Source organism: Ursus americanus, chromosome 27 (genome assembly GCF_024610735.1).
Source record: "Ursus americanus isolate L20-20 chromosome 27, mUrsAme1.1.p, whole genome shotgun sequence".
Classification (NCBI taxonomy): Eukaryota; Metazoa; Chordata; class Mammalia; order Carnivora; family Ursidae; genus Ursus; species Ursus americanus.
The window spans coordinates 40177253-40198234 of NC_142153.1; the positions used below are offsets into that span (position 1 = coordinate 40177253).

Consider the following 20982-nt stretch of genomic DNA (forward strand, 5'->3'; position numbering starts at 1 on the left):
TGTTTTGTGCAGTATCTACAGCCTTTGAAAAAAAATTGTAGTTTAAACCATCAGACTACACCCAGGATTTAATTTGAAGTTAAACTTAGTCTTTATTAACAAATTTATAATACAACTTTACTACAGTCTGAGTCCAAGATATTTTAAAATATATTTGGTCGCTGAGGAAGACATAAATTATAGTAAGCATCTTTGTTCCAAAAGTCTGGGCCCTTCCATCCACACCAGCCCTAAATTTGGGAGAAGGGAAAGAAAAACCTTTTACTAAATTATAGGATTACATGATCAAAACTGTAACATTTTACAGTCCTGTTCTGTCACCTGAATCCCAGAATAAGACTCTACCTATATAACTCAAAGATTTGAACTCCTATAAAAGTATGGGAAACTAACATACTTGGGTCCATTTCAGATAGAGTTAAAATTTTTTTTAATTCTATAGTATTTAGTCATAGAGATGATAGAAAAAGCTCCCTTTATGGTAACTGTTACTCCAAATACCACATTTTTATTGATTCTAAGTTTTATAATTCTGGCAGGTGATAGCTGAACTGGCAATCTGTTTTTCTTAGTAGTCCACTAAAGGCTGTCCTAGGGACCACGCCGTGCATCTTAGCTACGAGGAAATGTGGCAGGGAGAAATCTGTGCTGGCCTCTTGAATTGCCCTTCACTGTCCTCAGGCTGTAATCCTTCCACTTTCCATTCGTTTCCATCCTTTTCCCCAGCAGAGGAAATTACTTTCAAACGAAATCTCACTGTGAATACAAAAGTGTATCAGATTTCTTCTAGGGCCATTGATGTATTTTCTTAAAGACCCAGCTAATGACTAGTCTGAGTTTTATCATTCTGAAATGAAATGCTTTGCTTGCAAGATACTCGTGAGGAGGCCGGCTAGAATTCTTACATACCACTGGGTGAGTGGCAAGTAGGGTGGTCTTATTCTTCAGCCTAACTAACTCGGAAGAGGCTGCATATTTTGGCAGTGATCTAGAGCTGAAGTTCATGGTTTCTACAGAAGATAGTGTGTTAGCTCGACTTTTTAGTGTGGAGGTTGGAGGATTGAGTAGAGATGCTCTTTAATTTTGGCGTTTTTCTTTCTGTGATTGCAAAACAAGATACACATTTTAAAGTTCAAATGAAAGTAAAGATTCCTCCATCAGTCCTATTTCCCTGCCCCCAGATAACTGCAAAATTGGTGGGGTTTTTGTTTGTTTTGTCTTTGAGACCTGTTTCTATATGTAAATAAGCTTCTTTTTACTATCTTTTTTAGCAAAACTTTCTCTAATAAATTTAATGTCCTAGAATTTGTTTTCTTAATGATGAATAAAGGCTTATACCGCCTGTTTTAATCTTTTAGGCCTTTTCCAGGTAACCAGACTCCAATTATTTTAAAGAGAAGTAGGTAGAGAGGGTACCCAAATCAGAAACTGATGGGAGTGGATAGGGGAGTTAGGCTCGTTCTCTTTGAGGCGACTAGTCTGGGAACTTCAAACAGGAAAGTTCCACAAGAGGGTGAAGAGAGGTCAGGCAGAGGCAGAACTTTCCCTAAAGCCCTTCTAGACTGAATGTTTGTGTTCTTCCAAAATTCATGTTGAAACCTAATCCCTAAGCTGATGGTATGTGGAGGTGGTGCCTTTGGGAGGTGACTAGGTTGAGTGGAGTCCTCATGAATGGGATTAGGGCCTTTATTAAGGAGGCCCCAGAAAGGTCCCTTAGCCTTTCCACTTTGTGTAGACACAGTGAAAAAGACTGCTGCCTGTGAACTAGTAAGTGGGGCTCACCAGACCAAACCCGCTAGTGCCTTAGATTTCCGCGCCTCCAGAAGTGTGAGGAATAAATTTCTATTGTTTATAAGCCGCCCGGGCTCTAAGACACTGCTCTAGATTCTCGAGTTCTGTGAGGGCCTATAGTTGTACTGATCGCCAGGTCTTGGCTTCAGAAGTCCTCATACGTGCTGAAAGGGCAGAGGGTTTTCTACAACTGAAAATTCTAGAGACCTAACTAGCAAAGGAGGACAGTACACTCCTCAGAGAAAGTAATCAGGGACAACGCCTTGTTCTATCCAACTGCTTCAGAAAACCCTAGCTAGACAATTCCATCTACTGCAAGTTCCTCAAACCAGGCAGAAAGAAGTAATTTTATTATCTGTTTCATAGCTCTCATTAAAATAATGACGGCTTCGTACTGCCTCGAAGATAACATCTAAATGCTCTGCTTCTCTGCCTGGCTCAGAGTTTTAGCCCTTGCCCATCCCTCCAGCCACACCTCTTCCCCGGCTCTAGTCACGTCGAAGCTGCCGTAGTTCTGGGAACGTGCCCTGCTGTCCTTTCACCGTCTCTAAGGAAGCCCTCTACTGGATCAGCCTTGTAAACTCTACCTTCGATAACCATATTTTTCTTGGGAATACTTCTTGGATCTCTCTTGTCTTCTACACTCGACTAAGAGCTTCTTAAAGACCTTTTTTAATACCCCTGTTGTTTCGGACAGTGGACGGCCTGTGTTAGGTACTTAATGCTGAGTGAGCGAACACTTGGCTACAGAAAGAGAGTAAAATACTCCCATTATCATGTGCCGCAGAAAACATTTAATAGATTTACAAGTCCAAACGCCTTGAAAGAAAAAAGCAGGACACATTTACCTCCTGTTAGTATTTATAGTCTTATCGCTGGCAAAATACTTTACTAAACTGGGCTATAAAAGAATTCAGCTGCACACACACCAAAGCTCTTTACATACTAAACCCCTCATCCGTAGGGCTTTGGTAACCGCACGCAGTTAACATTCTGTTCAACTTCTGAAAGGGTCTCACCAATGAATTTCAATGCTAAACCACCCAATTCCCTAGCAACTGTGCTTTAAAATAAAATGACCTAATTAAACTACAGCTTCAAAGTTCAGAGAAAGCTTTTTATTGGTATTAATGATGTTGACTTAAGTGACAACATGAAAAAATGAAGGGTAGTGGGTAATAGTAGGATATATCATTGGTTTGTGGCTGAAAAGGTTGTATGCATTCTTTGAAATTTTAATATATTTGGCAAAGAATACAGAAGTTAAAATTCAAGTTAATTATGTCTTATACTTGCCTCCTAAAGTTTTAGTATGAGTTTTCACGTGAGAATTAGTTGCCTACACATGAAGTTAAATTAACTGGTACTCTAAGTATCAACAAATAGTCTTAAATTTGTCTCAAATTCAAATCCTTTATAGAATGAGAATAAATTATATGTAAAAAAATTAAAAGTGGTCAAGCCTCCATAAATGTCCAATATACTGCTTAGTTTATTTTTGGTTAATAATACAATTATTTATAAAGGTTATTTAATCCACTCTCTTATTTCAGTACATTTGTTTTATGCAAAGATGTAACATCTCCAAAAGAACACATCTATAAGCTCTTTGTTCTATTAGTAAATTTAATAACTAAGAAAGTCTTCATAAATCTAACCTAAATTTTGTTCTCTGCAATTCACTTTAGCCCCCTCTTGTCCTCCCTGTCTAGACAGACAGTCCTCACAGCCCTAGAAGACCTCCTGACAGTGGGCATCACAGCCCTTGGTTTGTAGTCTTTCTGTTAACGGCCAGTTTGCTCTCCTTTGCTTCCGTGTTCTTTGCCTTGCATCTAAATTTGTGTTAAACAGATACTTACCTTTTCCAAAATAACTTGTAGATCTTCAGCGCCTGTATAATGTGGATCTAAAATCAGAAATTTTATCTGCCCTGTAATCTCATTCCATGCCACTCCTAGTATTGTGTGGGCCAAAACTCCTCCCCCTATAGCAAGGGAAATATGAAATATGAGAGGGCATATATGAATCTCAACTTCCTATTCAATTTCATTTTAAAAAGATTATTTGGCCTATTGATCTAACAGCATTAAAACTGACTAGCTTATAAGAGACCACAATGTCAAGTATATCCTGAGAAGATAAAACTATATCTTTAAAATCAGAAAAGATACAATCATATTTGTAATCATATCAGGTTTCTATTCCACTGCCATTTCCACGGAATTACCTACACTGGATTTAGAAAAGGCTACGGAGGATCACAATCACTGCTGGGAGGCCTCTCAGCAAATGGGCCATGCGGCCTCTGCTCTGAGGACTTCCCGTGGGACAGCCCGCCTACCCATTCAGGTCCTTGTGATATTCTGTGGAAATCTGTCTGCCTGCATATCTTATGTACCAGTCTTAGTTTGCTATCTGTCATCCCAGATTGAGTCTTGTTTTCATAGAATCGTCAGTGTTTAGATCTACTCATCTCTCCTCTTTACAAATAAAGCCCAGAGAGGTGAAGCAATTTGTATAATGTCACACAGCCAGCCAAGTTAGAGACAGCACCATGGCTTACTAGACTCAACTGAGTGACCGTGGCTTCTTTCCTATACTGTTCTCAACTCTTTAAATATGTCAACAATTATCACTTCTGTTCTTAGCCTTTACTTCTGGTTATTACAATCTTTTTCATAACTTTCCTCCCACCTTGAAAATGGAAAAATAAATAATCCAGAGGTCAGTATATACAGTATAAAAGCTAATTTTAAAATGTTTAAAAATGACTGATTCTATGTGACATTATTTATATTAACAAGAGATTTTATATATTTTCCTCTTTACCCAAAGAGCCCAAGATTCCAAAACACCTTACCGATCATGACTGGAGTTCCTTCAGTCTGGAAGTGATTAGTCAGCTCCCGTCCCTGAGAGGCCATTTCACAACCTTGGCTAGAAAGAAACCATTCTCCGTCAGATGAACGATTTCTCACACTAAGGTCAAATAAGAAGTTTGGGAGCCAATGTTCCCTACCGTTTTGTTTTCTTTTTTGGTTATTGAAAAAAGAATGATATAAATTTAAATAACATTAAGTGTAGGGAACTGACTTGAGAGCAATTTAAAGCACCATAACCTCTTGAAGTATTTAAGGCCACTAAAGGTGCGAGGAAAGAAGACCTTGCTTCTTTTGCTTCTGGAACTGCATAAAGAAGGATTTTTAATGGAAGAGTGAAAGTGGTCACCTTGATGGCCACGGGGCTCTTCTGGGTGGATTTAATTTCAGAAGAGTGAGTTTTAAGTCCTGGGTTCTTGTCTTCTGGCCACCAGACTCAATCTGTACTTCCTCATCTTAGACTAGAACCAATCACCCCTGCCCTGTCTACGTGACAGGGGATTCGGGACTAAAGTAGACAGTATCTGTGAAGCTAAAGTGAAAACTGCAAAATGTTTTCAAGTACAACATATTATTTTAGAGGATATTTTAATGTCCTACACAGTTTGTACTTTTGAGAAGAGAGAAAGATGGCCAGATGAAGTGAGATTATCTTTTAGGTTGGAGGTACCAGGTGGCGGCTAACCCTAAACTCTTGCTCAGTAAGGACCGTACAAAGTTCTAATGTGCCAAAACATTCACCTTTTTTTTTTTTTTTAAAGATTTTATTTATTTATTCGATAGAGATAGAGACAGCCAGCGAGAGAGGGAACACAAGCAGGGGGAGTGGGAGAGGAAGAAGCAGGCTCATAGCGGAAGAGCCTGATGTGGGGGTCGATCCCATAACGCTGGGATCACGCCCTGAGCCGAAGGCAGATGCTTAACCGCTGTGCCACCCAGGCGCCCCAAAACATTCACCTTTTAATCACCATATGCTTCACTACTTAATCTATCATTTATTTGTTAGCTCTGGTTTCCACAGACAATCCAAACTGCAACTGTGAAATCGTATGTTCTTGGACATAAGCCCGTGGACAAAAGGATAACGTTACTGTATCCATTAAGGTTATCGTAACAGAAAATGTATTTAAAACAGAAGTTCACTAATAAGGAATAAGCTAGTTATTGTCATAGAACTCAAACTTATTTAATTAAATTTGCTCATATTTTATTTTTACTTTTTTTTAAAGATTTATTTATTTACTTTAGAGAGAGTGAGCAAGAGAGAATTTCAAGCAGACTCCGTGCTGGGCGTGTAGCCTGACACAGCGCTCAATCCCAGGACCCTGAGATCATGACCTGAATATTTGCTCATATTTTCATGCTAGAATTATGGCTAAACTGTACTGGGAAAAAATGAATCTATTATTTGAACACATTGTTTGTTTATTGACATCTTCAGGAAAAGGCCAGGAGGTATATAAAAAGGGCAGTCATAGATCAATGTTTGATTTTCTCCTTTCAAGACTTTTGAAAGACTTGAGGATAAACAAAAAATTGATTTTCTGTAACTCCAGTCAAAGTTGACATATGTCCAAGCTTTCCTCTTCTTGGCTAAATTAAGTCTACACCACGCAAGTATATATCGCAAAGTTTACTCATCAACTCATAGTCTTCTAAAAAATAACCAAAAAATTTAGGGTTTAAAAAATGAGATTTGTAAAGCAATGAGGCAATGTGGAGGAGAGAGAGTAAAGACAGTATGGAGGAAGAGAAAGGAGAAAAATAGACGATTTTCCTCTTTTTTAATAAAATGACAAACTTCCTTCGAAATGACATCACTAATTTCTTGAAGTGTCCTCACCTGACAAACAGTATTTTTGAAGTTACGCCAATCAGTTGGTTCAGTACCAGCTGCACCTCGATAGATCCGATCCACTGCCGTGATCCAACAAACGTCGCTGGTTTGTCCCCGGCATCAACTAGGGCCTTTGTGTATTTAAAAACACAAACAAATGCATACAAAGGACAGCTATTAAAAAGTACACTTAGAACCTTTTCCCTGATTACGAGTTTTTTTTTTCCTTCAAAACAGAAATAAGTCTGTACCACGAGGTAATAATCATTATTAATAGTATATTCAGGGCTAATGAAATGTACGATTGATAAGAATTTTAAATGACATGTTCCGTACCTGCTGAATTTCTCTGTGTGTTGGAATGGATCTCTCTGTGTAGCCTTGGTGTTTGAACCAAGAGCAGATGGTCTGCAGAGATCGGTAAGCACAGCCCCAGCCATTGTCATCCACGCGATCCTGCATGTAGTGATGATACCCATAGATGCCCTGGACCACATAAATCTATATAAAAAGAAATACAGTAACATATTAACTTAAGATAGATGCACACAGTCTATACATACATCCCAGCCAAGTTTACTGTTCTTAGAGCTAGACTGTTACTTCAGTTCCTTACAAAAATGCCTTCAGAGAACTACAGTTGAACATTATACTTTCTTGGCTTTTTATTAAATGTCCAAAGTTGTTACTATAGGCTCTACGGCCTGGCAAGTCCTGCTCTCTGGCCTCCTCTCCAACTTCATCTTGTACAACTTTCCCCTATTGCTCTGCTTTAGGTTCAGATATGCCAGGGGCAATCTGATGTCAGAGTCTTACGGTTTGCTCTGCCTGGAACACTTTTTTCCCAAATAATTGGCAGCTCTGCACCCTCACTTCACTCAGGTCTCTGCTCACATGTCAGAGGCCTCCCATATCATCCAACCTAAAAATGGCATGCTTACTCCCTCACCACCCACCTCCTGCCCTGGCTGTCACTCTATTCTGCTTTACTTTTTATTTTTCAAAGCACCACTTGACACCTTATTACTTTTAAATCTCTGCTTAACCACACTAATATGTAAGTTTGATAAGGGCAAGTACTGTGTCTTATTTCTTTCTGGGCCCAAGCTTCTACAGTGGGTCTGCCAGAAATGTTTACTGAATAAAGGATGAAGGAAGGAATAGAGGAATGAACAAACAAAGGGGCCATATAATAGGGATGAAGAATGTTTCTCCAATTTAGTAAACCTGCCATTGATTACAGCCCAAGGATACATTTAAATATCCTTAAATAAAGGCCAAGATCACATAACTTCTTTCTTATGGTATAATGTTAAGAATACTCATGTGTTTTTTTCCCCACAAACTGGTATTATTTTTTTAAAAATTAGGTAAGAGGAGGCATGGACAAATATAGAATCCTCACCCAACAATTAGACAATATATTTTCTTCTCAAGCACACAGAGAAAACTTACAACTTAGCACATTGTGGTAGGCTGAAAAATGGTCCCCAAATGATACCTATCTCCCAATCCCTGGAACCTGTGAAGGTACCTTATATGGTCAAAAAGCAAAAAAAAGGGGGGGGAGGGGTTCTCTGCAGATGTGATTAAATTAAGGATCTTAACATATGGAGAGATGTTCCAGGACTATCCAAGGTGGGCCTGAAATGCAACCACACGTATCCTTGTGAGAGAGCAGAGAGGGAAATCTGACACAGGAGAAGAGGAGGCAACGTGACCACAGAGGCTGATGGGAGCAATGCAGCCAAGGAGCGCCGGCAGCCACCACAGCTGGACGGGGCACGGGATGGACTCTCCCCAAAGCCTTTGGAGGGAACGTGGCTCCACTGACACCTTGATTTCAGCCTCATGATAGGGATCTCACACTTGTGGCCTCCACAACTGAGAGAATACATTTTTGTAGTTTTAAACTGCCAAATTTGTGGTTTCTATAGTATCCACAGGAAATGAATGTCTCAATAAATTTTGGAATCTGTATCACATAAAAATTGTTTCTGACCAGTAGGCAAAAGAGTCACATTACCAGTAAAAATACATACACACATACCTACATAAATAAATGAATTCTAATGTATTTGGATGTTCAAAAAACACTTGGAAATAACACATGGATTAAAGAAGAACAGTAATAGAGGTGTAAAGATACCTAGAACTGAATAAAACTAAAATACTTCAAATTAAAACCTGTGAAAACAGTGCTTTGCTTGAAATTTAAAACCTCAGAGAATAAAAAAGATTAACAATATGCAAAATGCCCAACTTAAGAAGTTAGAAGACAAACAACGGAAGAAAATCAAAGGAAGTAAAGGAAGAAGACAGTGAAGAACAAAAACTGATGAACTGGAATACAGAAGTGAAAATTAAATCTTATTAAAAACGTTCTCACAAAGAAAAGGCTAAACACAGATTATTTTATAGGTAGGTTTTACCAAATGATCAAGAAAAGATGATGCCAATCTTATAGAAACTCCTCTAGAAAATTAAGAAAAAGAAAAAGGGAATGCTCCCCAACTCTTTCAATAAGCCAGTATATTATTGACACAAAAACGAAATAAGAACAATGTGAAGAGAGAAAATCAGAAGCCAATCTTATTCATGAACACAGATGCAAAAATCTTAAAATGTTAGCAAATGAAATCCAGCAGAGAATAAAAAGTAAAAATTAATCATAACCAAAGTACGTCTATCCCGTGAATGCAAATCTATTACTATTTGGAGGTTTGTGCTATAGTATTTAGGGGTAAATGCCACACTGTCTGTAACTTTCTCTGAAATGGCCCGGGGGGCTGGGGGGAGGGAGGAGAAGGCAAAATGGAGCACAATTTGACAGCTGTTGCACATATATAACAAGAAACACGTACAGCAATGTTCCTATCACGGTTGGCTGGAGAGCAAAATCTTGGGACAAAAATCATACAAAGGTTTGTTATATAGCAATAAAGACAACTGAACCACAGTTCAACGTGACACCATGGCTAACTCTTGGATACTTAATAGTGAGGGGAAGAGCGAGTAAGACCAAATATAAAATGACCCAGTTTTTATAAAACTCAAAATCAGCAAAACTATAAGTGTTGAGGAAATATGCACATATAAAACTATTAAAAAAAAAGGAAATGAGTGATATAAATAAAACTCAGGATAAACTGAGTTTATCCTCTCAGGCTGTGGAGAGGTAGAGGAGTAGAAAAGGAAGGAACACACAGCCAGACTGGTAATGTTCCGGTTCTTAAGTTGGGTAGGGAGCTCGCTGGTATTCGTCTCCTTACTATGCTTTACAATTTATACATGTATGTATGTATCAAACATCATATAATGAATGTCTTAAAAATGTATCAATGCTTTTTATATCTGTAATAGAAATAATAAACCCATTTCATGTCAACAATCAATCAACATTTATTTGGTACATTCTGAATGTCTAAGCACTTTGTAAGGAACTATTAAGAATTAAAAATAAATCTATGATACAATACACCCCCCCATCTAGAGGAGTTCCAAATATAGTCTGAGAGAAGACGTTTATGCAATAATCTACTGGAAAATCAACAAGAGTTAGGTTGTTTGTTAGAGACTCTATGTTTTGGATGGCCTATGGAGACTCTGTGACTGTGACAGAGCAAGATTTTTAACCAGGAAGTGGTCTCCCAGGATTTCCTCCCATATAAGCAAAATGAATGAAAGGATTTTCTATCACTGACGTGCTGACTGGAGACTCATCTGTGCATATGTAATGGTGAGTGTCCAGCCAGGGTCTCTCTGTGGGAAGCCCGTCTGTCCAAGCTCCTGTGGGTGGAACAGCCACAACTAGAAGTGGGCCCCTAAGTCCTCTACGTAGACACTGTATCATATATTCATTTTTCATTCTTAAGATGTCCTTACAAAGCACATAGAGCATAGCAGATACTGAATAAATGTCATGACACGATGGACAATTAGGCTTCCTCTCTTGGGAACTGGAGCTGAGAGGTGCAGGGCGCATCAGGCAGCCGGGGGACGGGAATGGAGCTGAAAGGAGGTGGGCAGTGAGCAGCTTTAAGGATGGTAGGAAACAACTGGAAACAATGAGAAACAGGCTGAGAGAAGATGGAGTAAAAGCAGGCCATTTAGGATCAAAGCATACTCCTGGAAAGCAGCAGAAATGCCAGCAAGGAGGTAGAAAATGCCTGAGACAGGAGGCTGCCAGTCACAAGGCTAAGGGGCCGGGCTGCGCGAGCATTCCTGTTCTGGGATGCCCACGAGACCCCTTCCTCCCGGCCTACACGTGCCCTTAAAGAACCCCTCCCCCCGCTCCACCAACCACCCCTCCTGGAGCTACCCTTACTGGGGATCGAGCATTTGCACACAGGTACCCGCTGCAGAGAAATCGTGCTGCAGGACCTGACCGGCCTTCCGCTGCCGCGTGCTGTGGGCAGAATATGCTCTTCAGTTAGCGTGATTTCTCAGGTTCAGGAGGAAAACAAATGGGGATAAGCCTTTAAATAAACCAGGGAATGGAATTTTAGCAGGAAAACTGTGGTACCTACTATCTACTTCTGACCTTTTTAGACTAGTGTGAATACTGCTATTTTAAGCGATTATTAAAAGAAACGGGTGGTTAATTTTGTTTTAGAGACGACATACGTTCTGTAATCCTTACAACTTCCACTGGATACACACAAAAAATCACCACTGACACTGACCATCAGTGGACTCTCTAAATAATTATTAAACTCACCATACCAGTCTCTATGTTAGGTGGATTGAGATAAGTATGTGGATTTCTAATGTAACCATCTTTGTACGGTTCATCTGGAAAGTGGTAAGCATTAGCCCTTCTGAAATATGGTCTGTCATGAGGCAGATTGAAGAGGTCATGTAATTCCTAAACGAAATCAGAATCAATAGAAAAGAAGAGAAAAAGTTAAGTAACTTAAGACTCCTCGCCCATCTGTAAATAAACTCAAACTAAAGATATAAAACAAAATTAACTATATATTGGCTACCAAAGTTATCAAACACACATAATATAATTCACTAAGGTCAATGAGAGTGAGATTTAAACTAAAACCAAATGAAAGTCATGTATGCTTTTCCATGGATATGGACAGGAATGGGAAGAGAACATAGAAAAAAATGAAAATGCAGTTGAGCCATGAACAATGAGGGGATTAGAAGCACTAAGCCCTCACAGTTGAAAATCCACACGTAGCTTCTGACTCCTCAAAAACTGAAGAGCCTCCTGTTGACTGGAAGGCTTCTGATAACATACACGTTAATGACTAATATATATTTTGCATATGTATCATATACTGTATCCTTACAATACAGTAAGCTACAGAAAAGAAAATGTTATTAAGAAAATCGTAAGGAAAGGAAAATACATTTATAGTGCTGTACTGTATGTATTTATTGAAAATACTCTGTGTACGAGTGGACTCTTGCAGCTCAAACTTCTGTTATTCAAGGGTCGACTGTAATTTGTCAGAATGAGAAGTAACATAATTTCAAATTAATTACTTATTATAACAGTCTGTTAAAATACCGATCCAGGCTAAAGACTGGTTTTGAAACAGCCTTGTAAATGAGTAAATTGTAATTAACAATGACAGAATTACAGGACAGTATTCTGAAAAGTCATGCTTAGAGTACTTAACAAATACAAGGGGTGGTGATTAAATACTGGAGGAAACCAACCAATATGGCATCAAAATTAAAATACGCATCACGTTTAAAATGCAAAACTTTCCCAACTGTATAAAAACGTGACACTTCCTTTGTAAAGTCTGACATTCTCTTTTTTGTGTCTCCTAAGGACTCTCGCGGCTGGAATGGGATCATCCAGTGCCTCCGCAGGTCAATTCCACCAGCAGGTAGAGACGGAGCAGAGGGCTACAGTACTCCCCCTCCTCCCAGGGACGGATGAGCAAGGTGCTCCCGTGGTATAATCTGATGGGTGCCAGACAAGACCACATTTCAAAAATACACACTCCCAAACCAGTCATTTCATTAATAAATCTCAGTTCTTTTATGCTGATCATGCTTTCTTCAAAATGCCTCTAATTAAACCCAAATAACCCTGGGAGGTGGGGGATAAAGTATTACTATGAATCCTAATTAGAATTAGCATAAATCCTAACTTTCCTTCCCTAACTGTAATCTTGTCTCTTCCACAAATCTAAAGTAATGGAAGGGAAAAGGAATTTATTTATAAACACTCAGCAGCAGCTCAAGGCATGTACGCATCTTTTCATTTCTGTATTTCATTATGGAAAAATTGCACAGAACATATGAACCACACTGAGTGTCTGAAATCAAAATGTTACAAATGGTTTAGCATATCTTTTCAGTAATATACTTTTTAAAAAGTTGTATGTCAACAGAAATTAACGTAAAAAATAGTCTGATTCCACTTTCATATTAAATCACAAAATAAGTTCCATTTATTAGAAATATTTAAGTAAATATAAAACGAATGATGGTCATAGCTTTTCTAAGAATAAGTATACTGGCTTTACCTTTCTTTTTTTTTTTAAAGATCTTATTTATTTGACACAGAGAGAGAGAAAACACAAGCAGTGGGAGTGGCAGTGGGAGAGGAAAAAGCAGGCTCCCCACTGAGCAGGAAGCCTGACCCCAGAACCCTGGGATCATGACCCAAGTTGAAGGCAGATGCTTAACGAACTGAGCCACCCAGGCACCCGTTGGTATTACCTTTCTATAGGCCTGCAGCTGACCATCTGGAATTCCTGATGGATATGAAATTGTCACAAGATTTTTTTCCCCTGGCAATAGAAAGTGCAATGGTTCGGGGACCACAATAGATGTTCCTTTCATATATTTCAAAATGCACTTCTCCATATCAGTTAGCTGATTATGAATTGCATCAACTAGAAGCTTACGAACTCTGCAGAGGGAAATATTCAAGTGCATTAACAAAAATTATAGTGGCTATGATAAATGAGAATGGAGAGTTACTATATCCCAAATACAGTAAAAAACTTGACTGGACCAGGATTATTAAACGAAGTCTAAATTTATGCAAAATTAAGTAGACTGTATATTTCCTATGTGTAGATAAAGGGAAAACTTTATAGGTTTTGCATACTACCCTACTTCCTCTAAATAAACATTTAATTACTAGATGACTCAGTTTAATAACAAGGAATAAATCATAATTAAAATAACAACAATCCTGGATATGTCTATATGATATTTAAAAACAGGCTCTGATTACTCTGGGGGGGAGTGCTTATATAAACGTGTCAGTAATAGTACAAAATCCTTACTTTCCCCATGTTTCCTCTGGAGCAACAGACAGAACTACATCAACGGGTAAAGTCATACTAACGTAGTGGTGTCCTCCGCTTTCTCTTTCAATGATGGGGGTTACAGCTCCCAGAGAGGTTGACATTTCCAGCATAAGATCTACATTTACTATTTGATGCTATAGAGATAAACAGTAATAGTCAACTTATAGCACATTGAACATTAAATATAAAGGGCAAGTAAAATGACTTTTTAAGGGCCACATAAAGCTGTATTACATAAATTGTTTAAAAGCACAAATCTTATCTTAAAAAAAACTTCTCTGTTTCAAAATAATCTGAGGAGAGGTGGAGAGGGAGTGGGGATGAAGATGAACCCAGACTGACCATATGTTGATAAACATTTTTTTAAACATTTGTGTGTGTGTGTGTGTTGATAAACATTACAGCTGGTATAGAGGTTCACCAGGATTCATATATTATCCTACTTTTGTAGAGTCTGAGAGTGAAAAAAAAAAAATAAAATGAACAAGATACAATAACCACACACCAAAAGAACTTTTAAACATACATTAGAACTATAAATCCCTGGCCTAAAGACACAGAGAACTATAAACAAATACTGAATTCCGTTAGTAGGTCTGATTTTGACAGTGGTATGGAATAACAATTCTGAAAATACTTTCTGTTTCGAACAAATCTGGCAAAATACTGAGAATACTGGAAGCCAGGTTTCTCACTGGCTAAAAGTCATGAATTGAGTAAGGTAGAAGTAGAATTGGAAATATAAATATGATTTACATAGATAAATAGGAACATAGTGTGTGTGTGTGTGTGTGTGTGTGTGTATCCATGTATGTTATGTATACATGTGTATGCTCCTTAGAGAAATGGCTAATTCCTGAGCTGGACCATGAACACTACATGATATGCCTAGAACATCTTGTGGAAGAAGTTCAAAGTACTCAAAAACACAATGTCAAAAGGACATTGGAGCCAGCTAGAAGAAGCTTTCATGGGCCAAATCTTGGAAAATGTGGCATCCAAATAACTAATGAGAGTAACAGATTCTAACTCACTGCAAAGAACAGGAACCTATGCTTCCATGCGTATAATAAATCAACAGGGAAAAACAAAGCTCTTCCTTATGATATAATGTCATCTAAGAACTGTAGAAGGAAATGAGAAAAATTACCACTTTGTAACCATCAGGTTAATGTTGGATTCAGACAAAAATTATCAATTGATACTGAAAGTGGTGGGTAAAACTTTGGTGAGGAATAGGATAGCCTCAAAATATCTTACCATGAGATACTGACTACTTACAAGGGAAAAAATAGTGCCCTCCCAGAGAAGAAAACCAGCAGAGTTACCACCACCAATACTAGAGGCAGACTGACAGCACGTACCTCTCTAATGTGACGTACTGAGGAGGACAAGATATTACTTCGGTCATATTCCTATCAACAGTGCACCACCTGACTCTAATCATGAGGAAACCTAAAACAAACCCCACTGAGGAACAGTCTACAAAATACCTGACCCATACTCCTCAAAATGTCAAGCTCCAACTACTGGTAAGTCTCAAATCGTTTGATCTACAGCCTACGGGTTCTTTATATACGTTCCATACTTGTAAATCTAACAGCTCATGTGCACAGCTCACTGGTGTCTCAACCACGTGACCGAAACTGACCTCATGTCTTCCCCATCACCCATCTTTACCCAAGCAAGAAAATGGTCATCCCACATCCAATTCATTTCCAAGTATCATCCGTTTTATCCCCTAAATATCTCTTGGATCCCTTCCCTGCTCTCCATTACCATAGCTGTTGGCTTAGTTCTGCTTCTTCTGAAGTGGCCCCCGCCTACCTCTCTAACCTCATGGCCACCCTATTTTCCCGTAACAGCCTAGAAAAACACTGTATTTGTATTAACTTCATACAACTTCCTCCCTTGAAGTAGCTCCACTTTTCATCTCCAGTATTTGCCAAGTTTGTGGCGTATGGCAGGTCCTCAATAACAATGGTTCAAAAAGCACCAGAACTAAGAACAATGTGAAGAAAAGTAAATAATTTATTATTTACTATCTCACAGCATAATGTGTCACTGTCATGTTTCAGCATGGTTCCTTTTTATTTATTTTTAAGTAATTTGCAAACATACTCGAGCTGTATATTTTTGTGGGAGCAAAGAAAGCATCCCCAAAAAGGTACGTATTAAGATATATATCAATATGGAACAAAAGCTTAGACATGTAAAACAGAGATATAACTTCTGACAAGTCATTTACTCTTTCTGGACCTCAATAATCTGATCTGTAAAAAATAAGACGGTTGCATTAAATAATCTCTAAGATCTCACTCCAGTCCAAATTCAAGGATTACAAATGTTTAACACTAAGAAGACAGGTGACTTGCTTACCATGTCCGATAACTTTTTGTCTTTCTTTCTCATAAATTTTCGTTTTGTATCTTCTTCCTGTTCAAAGCTAGACGTTTAATACACAAGATGTTTATAATAAGAAACGACATTTTGAAAACATTTCTAGCAATTTTCAAACATACTCACTGAATAAAGCGCATTATGTTCTTACAAGCAGAACTATCACTCAGTTCTCCTGGAATGGTGTTTATGTCACTGTTAGGCCATATATAGACTGAACTGTGGCAGATTCTGAACACAAGTGCATTTGAAGAAAGCTTGGTTGACAGGTCACTCAGTACATGTTTTAGTGCTTTCTTGATAAATATTTCTAAATTAAAAGAATACAAATAGGAAGTTAATGAGAAAAATCTTTTTCAACAAGAATGGTTCCAAACACACAGAAGTAGAACATAGTAAAACTGACTCCCAAATAATTATTCTTCAGAGTCGATAATATATAAAAAATTTTTTTGTCTTTCTTTTAAAAAAATTGAGATAAAATTCAGACCATAAAATTCATCCTTTTAATGTCTATGATTCAGTTGCTTTTAGCATACTGACAAGGTTTTATAATCATCACTATCTAATTCCAAAACACTGTCATCGCCCCAAAAGAACCCTATACTTATCAGCACTCATTCCCCATTCCTCCTACACTGACCCACGGCAACCACTAATCTACTTTCTGTCTCTAAAGATTTGCCTATTCTGGACATGTCCCATAAATGGAATCATACTTTATGTGTCCTTTCATGTCTACCTTTCACCCTGTATAGTATTTCCAAGATTCATTCATATGGTAGCATAAATCAGTACTTCATTTCTTTTTATGGCCCAATAACATTCCCTTGAATGGATACAACACACTCGTTTATCCATTCATAAACTGATACACACATGGATGGTCTCTTTGCTTTCTGGCTACCATGCAGAATGCAATGCACATTTGTGTGCAAGTTACTGTGTGCATATGTTTTCAACTTTCTTAGGTGATCACTTAGGAGTAGAATTGCTGGGTCACAGGGTAACTCTGTGTTTAACCTTTTGAGGAACTGTCAAACTGTTTTCCAAAGGAGCCGCACCATTTTATATTCCACCAGCAACGTAGGACGACTCCAATTACTTTCAAAATACCATATAACTTATAGCAATAAAACTATTGAATGAAATTCAAATTTCTTTGCAGTTCTTTTTTTCTTTGGACTCTATCCCACTAAGAATACAGTATAACCAAAGTACTGTAGTCTAAAGTCAAAGTTTTTTCTGTGTAGTGTGTTGTTAGCCTGACACTTGTTTGACTTCATTTTCAGGGATTTTTTTTTTATTTACTATAATTTTTGGAATATGTAAAACATTTTCATGGTTCAAGAAGATAATTAAAGAAGACAATACATATATACTTATTTTAGCTTTATATTCTTAAATCCTAAACCTATTTAACCTTGTGATTAAAATATTTATTTAACTATCACACTGGTATCTTCATTAAATAAATACCTTGGGGTTGTGGTAGAGAAAAGATTACTTATAACAAGTCAGATTTTAAGACATCTTGATATGTTTCAGAAGGCTAAAGTTAAAGATTTTCAGCTACACTACAAAAGACAAACATAATTCCTGGATTATCTTCTGTTTATCCCTGAAGGATCAAGAGATAAACTAATCTAAAAAAACTGTGATGTCTTTAAAGTTAAGCACCTCCTACATCTATATTTTCTCATTAATGATTCCCTTCACTGGGTATTTGAAAGAGTTCCATATTGTAGGAAGAATATAATCAAGTCAGAAGACAAACTCAAATATGTTAATTACTTAGTAAAAAGTATTGCAGTCCTTGTTTACATTTGAAATTACATTATTGTATCTACTGACTAATGGATTAATTATACTTTGCAGTAAGTTCATAGTAAAGTGTCTCTTCAACTTATATGAGGTTGTGCAATATAAAGCTTTAACCACACAAGTTAACATATTAGAGAACTACACTTTACTAATAAGATATGCCTGAAAATTAGTTTGATTTAGTCTTTGTAAGATGGTTCTCATCTTGCTGGCACATTAGAAACACCCAGAAGGCTTACTGATTCCTGGATCTCTGTCCCGGAGACTTACTTTCATTCATTTGGGAGTGGGGATTCAATGGACCAAGTTCGAGAGCAATTTTTTTTTTTAGCATGAAGGGATGAGTCAGAACATTCTGCGTTCTCTCCCTTCCTATTTCCATGGGGCCAGGAAACGATCGCCAGCTAGTGACCTCCTACAATGAACTTGGCACTTTTCATTCCTTATCTTTCTGAACTTCTCTGTGGTTTCTGACACCACTGATCATACTTTTTATGAGTGATTTTATTTATTATCACGGTGTTAATGATCATCCTTCAGAGATACTCTCTCTCTCTAGTCCTGACCACCCCACCCCTAAGTTTCAGATTCAAATTACCCTACGCCTGCTGGGAATCTGCACTTGATCTACTCTGGCATCTCAAATGAAACACCTTTCAAACACAACTCATCTTCCTCCTCTGATAGTCTTTACTTCTGTTTGTGGCCTGAGCCCAAGTCAGAAACAGGATGACATTCTAGAATCTGCTTGATACAAACTCTGCTGATACTTCTCCCATAGAATTCGTATACCATTACAAAACGACATAACTTTCAAGAGTGTGGAGCGGAGACTCAGGATTATGTATAGCTGCAAGTCTGCAATGTAAAAATCTGCATGCCTTGTTTACATTGTGCTCATTCTGGATATTTATATTTACTGTGACAATTTTCTGCCAGTGGGCAGTGAGGTTTTTTAAAGAAAGGGGACATCTTTTGCTAAAAGATGAAGCCTCACAGGCTAGCAGTGATGCTGCAACACAGTGCCTAAGTTCAAATCCAATTTATAGAACTCACTAACCATATGATTTGAGTTTATCCTCTCTCTCACTCAGTTTCATTTGCTTCACGAAGCAGGATCCCAGTATATTTCATCAAGGATTTTATAATAAAAAAGGAGAGTTTTTTTGGTCAGACCTACCATTAGCAGTAGCTAGCTGAAAAGCTAGATCAAGGCCTCCTCTTATTCTGAAGAGTATATCCATAGTCTCTGAAATCACCTAACATAAATAGAACCAAAATTCCATTGTAAAACAAAACAAATTCATCCTCATACAAATGAGATTCAATTCTACTTCTGGAAATTTGCTCTAAGGAAATAATCAAAGTTCAGTAAAAATTTAACTTCAATGTTGTCCACGTATCATACTGCTGTTCATCACAGAAAAAAACCTGGAAACCACCTAAATAATTATCAATAAGAAGTCAGTTAAATAACGAACAATACTACCATACAAAATTAACCAACCACTTGAACAATTGCATGATGAAGAGTTCTACAGCTGCCATTTGAACAAAAAATATTTAATGACAATGAAAAATACCGAAAACAAAAGTTAAAAAGGCAAGAGCAAATGTAACTCTGTATGATTTTGCACAATGTAACTAATCGCTCAGTACTTTTGTACTCTTCTGTAAAATTGGAAAAATCTATTTCATATGGTTGTTGTGATGATTCCACAAAAGATCTTAAGTGAAAGGACTACAGCCTCCCTAGAATTCTGAACTGAGATCCTCTCTGAAGAAATAATATTTAAGCTAAGATGAGAAGGGTAAGTAGGTACGAGTATTAACAATTGTAAAGGAAAGATGGGGATGGAGGTGGGAGAACCCATTCCAGGCAGTGGCACAGACTGACGAAAATCTGCTTGAAAGAATACTTAAGAAACTACCACAGATGTTGAGATCTGGTGAGGGCAAGGACAGGGATGGTAGGAATAGAGTGAATGACAATTGATAACCCTGTAGAAATAGAATGCATAGGACCTGATCACTGACCAGATGTTCAGGAGTTGAGAAGTGAAAGATGTCAAGGATGATGTCTAGCTTTTGGCATGCACAACATGGTGGATTTACTGACATGCGGATCCTTGGAGGGAAGAGCAGGTGTGGACATGAGGGGAGGTGGAAATAAAGAGTCAGTTTTGAACTTGCTGAGTCTGAAATACGTATGAATTATTCAAGTGAAGGTACAATTAGTAGATAAAGACCTAGAGCTCGGAATACGGTTCTAAAAACCGGACATACAAATTTGGGAAGAAGCACAGGGTGTAAAGAAGAGCACCCCTGAAGAACACCACATCTAGGATAGGGCTTGGAGGACCTGGAGGAGCAATTAGGAGGGAAACCGGGGGACTGTGACATCACCGGACCTAAGGGAATAGAGTATTTCAAGAAATTTACTCCTATACTTCGCAGGTCCGACACTTCTTCAAACCCTCAAGGACGCCAAATAATCCCTCATTCTCAAAATGCGATCACAAGGAGGCGGCGCGGGGAGCGCAGGTCCTAACGCGGCTGAGCTGGAATATTCTAGGCTGTGCGGGGCAGTTTCCCTCCAGCTCTACCAGGGAGAGACCGAGAGAAAGACGGCCCAGACCACCGAGTTCGCAACTGCCACCGTGGGCCCCGGCAGTGCCAGCTTCTTTCCAGGGCTTAGACCCACGGCGGCTACGAAAGCCCGAGGGAAAACGCAGGGGTCGAGGGTGAGCGGAGGTACTCACCAAGTCAGCTACGTGTCTATGACAAAGGCGCTGACGTCCGCGCAAGGGTTCAGCACGCTGGCTCGGAAGTGGCGTTTCCAGGGGCGGAGCCTGGGAAGGCTGACTACAACTCCCAACATGCCCCGCAGTAACGTCGTGGGGCGTATTTTAGCACAGCTCCTCGCGGACGGATAAGGCTTCCTCGCGGACGGATA

General features: G+C 38.5%; 1 protein-coding gene across 1 annotated transcript; it reads right to left on the reverse strand.

Moving 5' to 3' along the window:
• Positions 1 to 67: 67 nt before the first annotated feature.
• Positions 68 to 20889, reverse strand: UFSP2 (UFM1 specific peptidase 2). The gene is made up of 12 exons (XM_045785779.2): positions 20789 to 20889; positions 19207 to 19285; positions 16329 to 16512; positions 16182 to 16248; positions 13779 to 13936; positions 13204 to 13396; positions 11228 to 11374; positions 6844 to 7008; positions 6514 to 6638; positions 4652 to 4728; positions 3651 to 3775; positions 68 to 230 (listed from the first exon to the last, which is right to left on the reverse strand). The coding sequence occupies exons 2-12, from the start codon at positions 19268 to 19270 to the stop codon at positions 144 to 146; spliced, it is 1392 nt and encodes a 463-aa protein (XP_045641735.1). The 5' UTR covers positions 19271 to 19285; positions 20789 to 20889; the 3' UTR covers positions 68 to 143.
• Between the last annotated feature and the right edge of the window lie 93 nt (positions 20890 to 20982).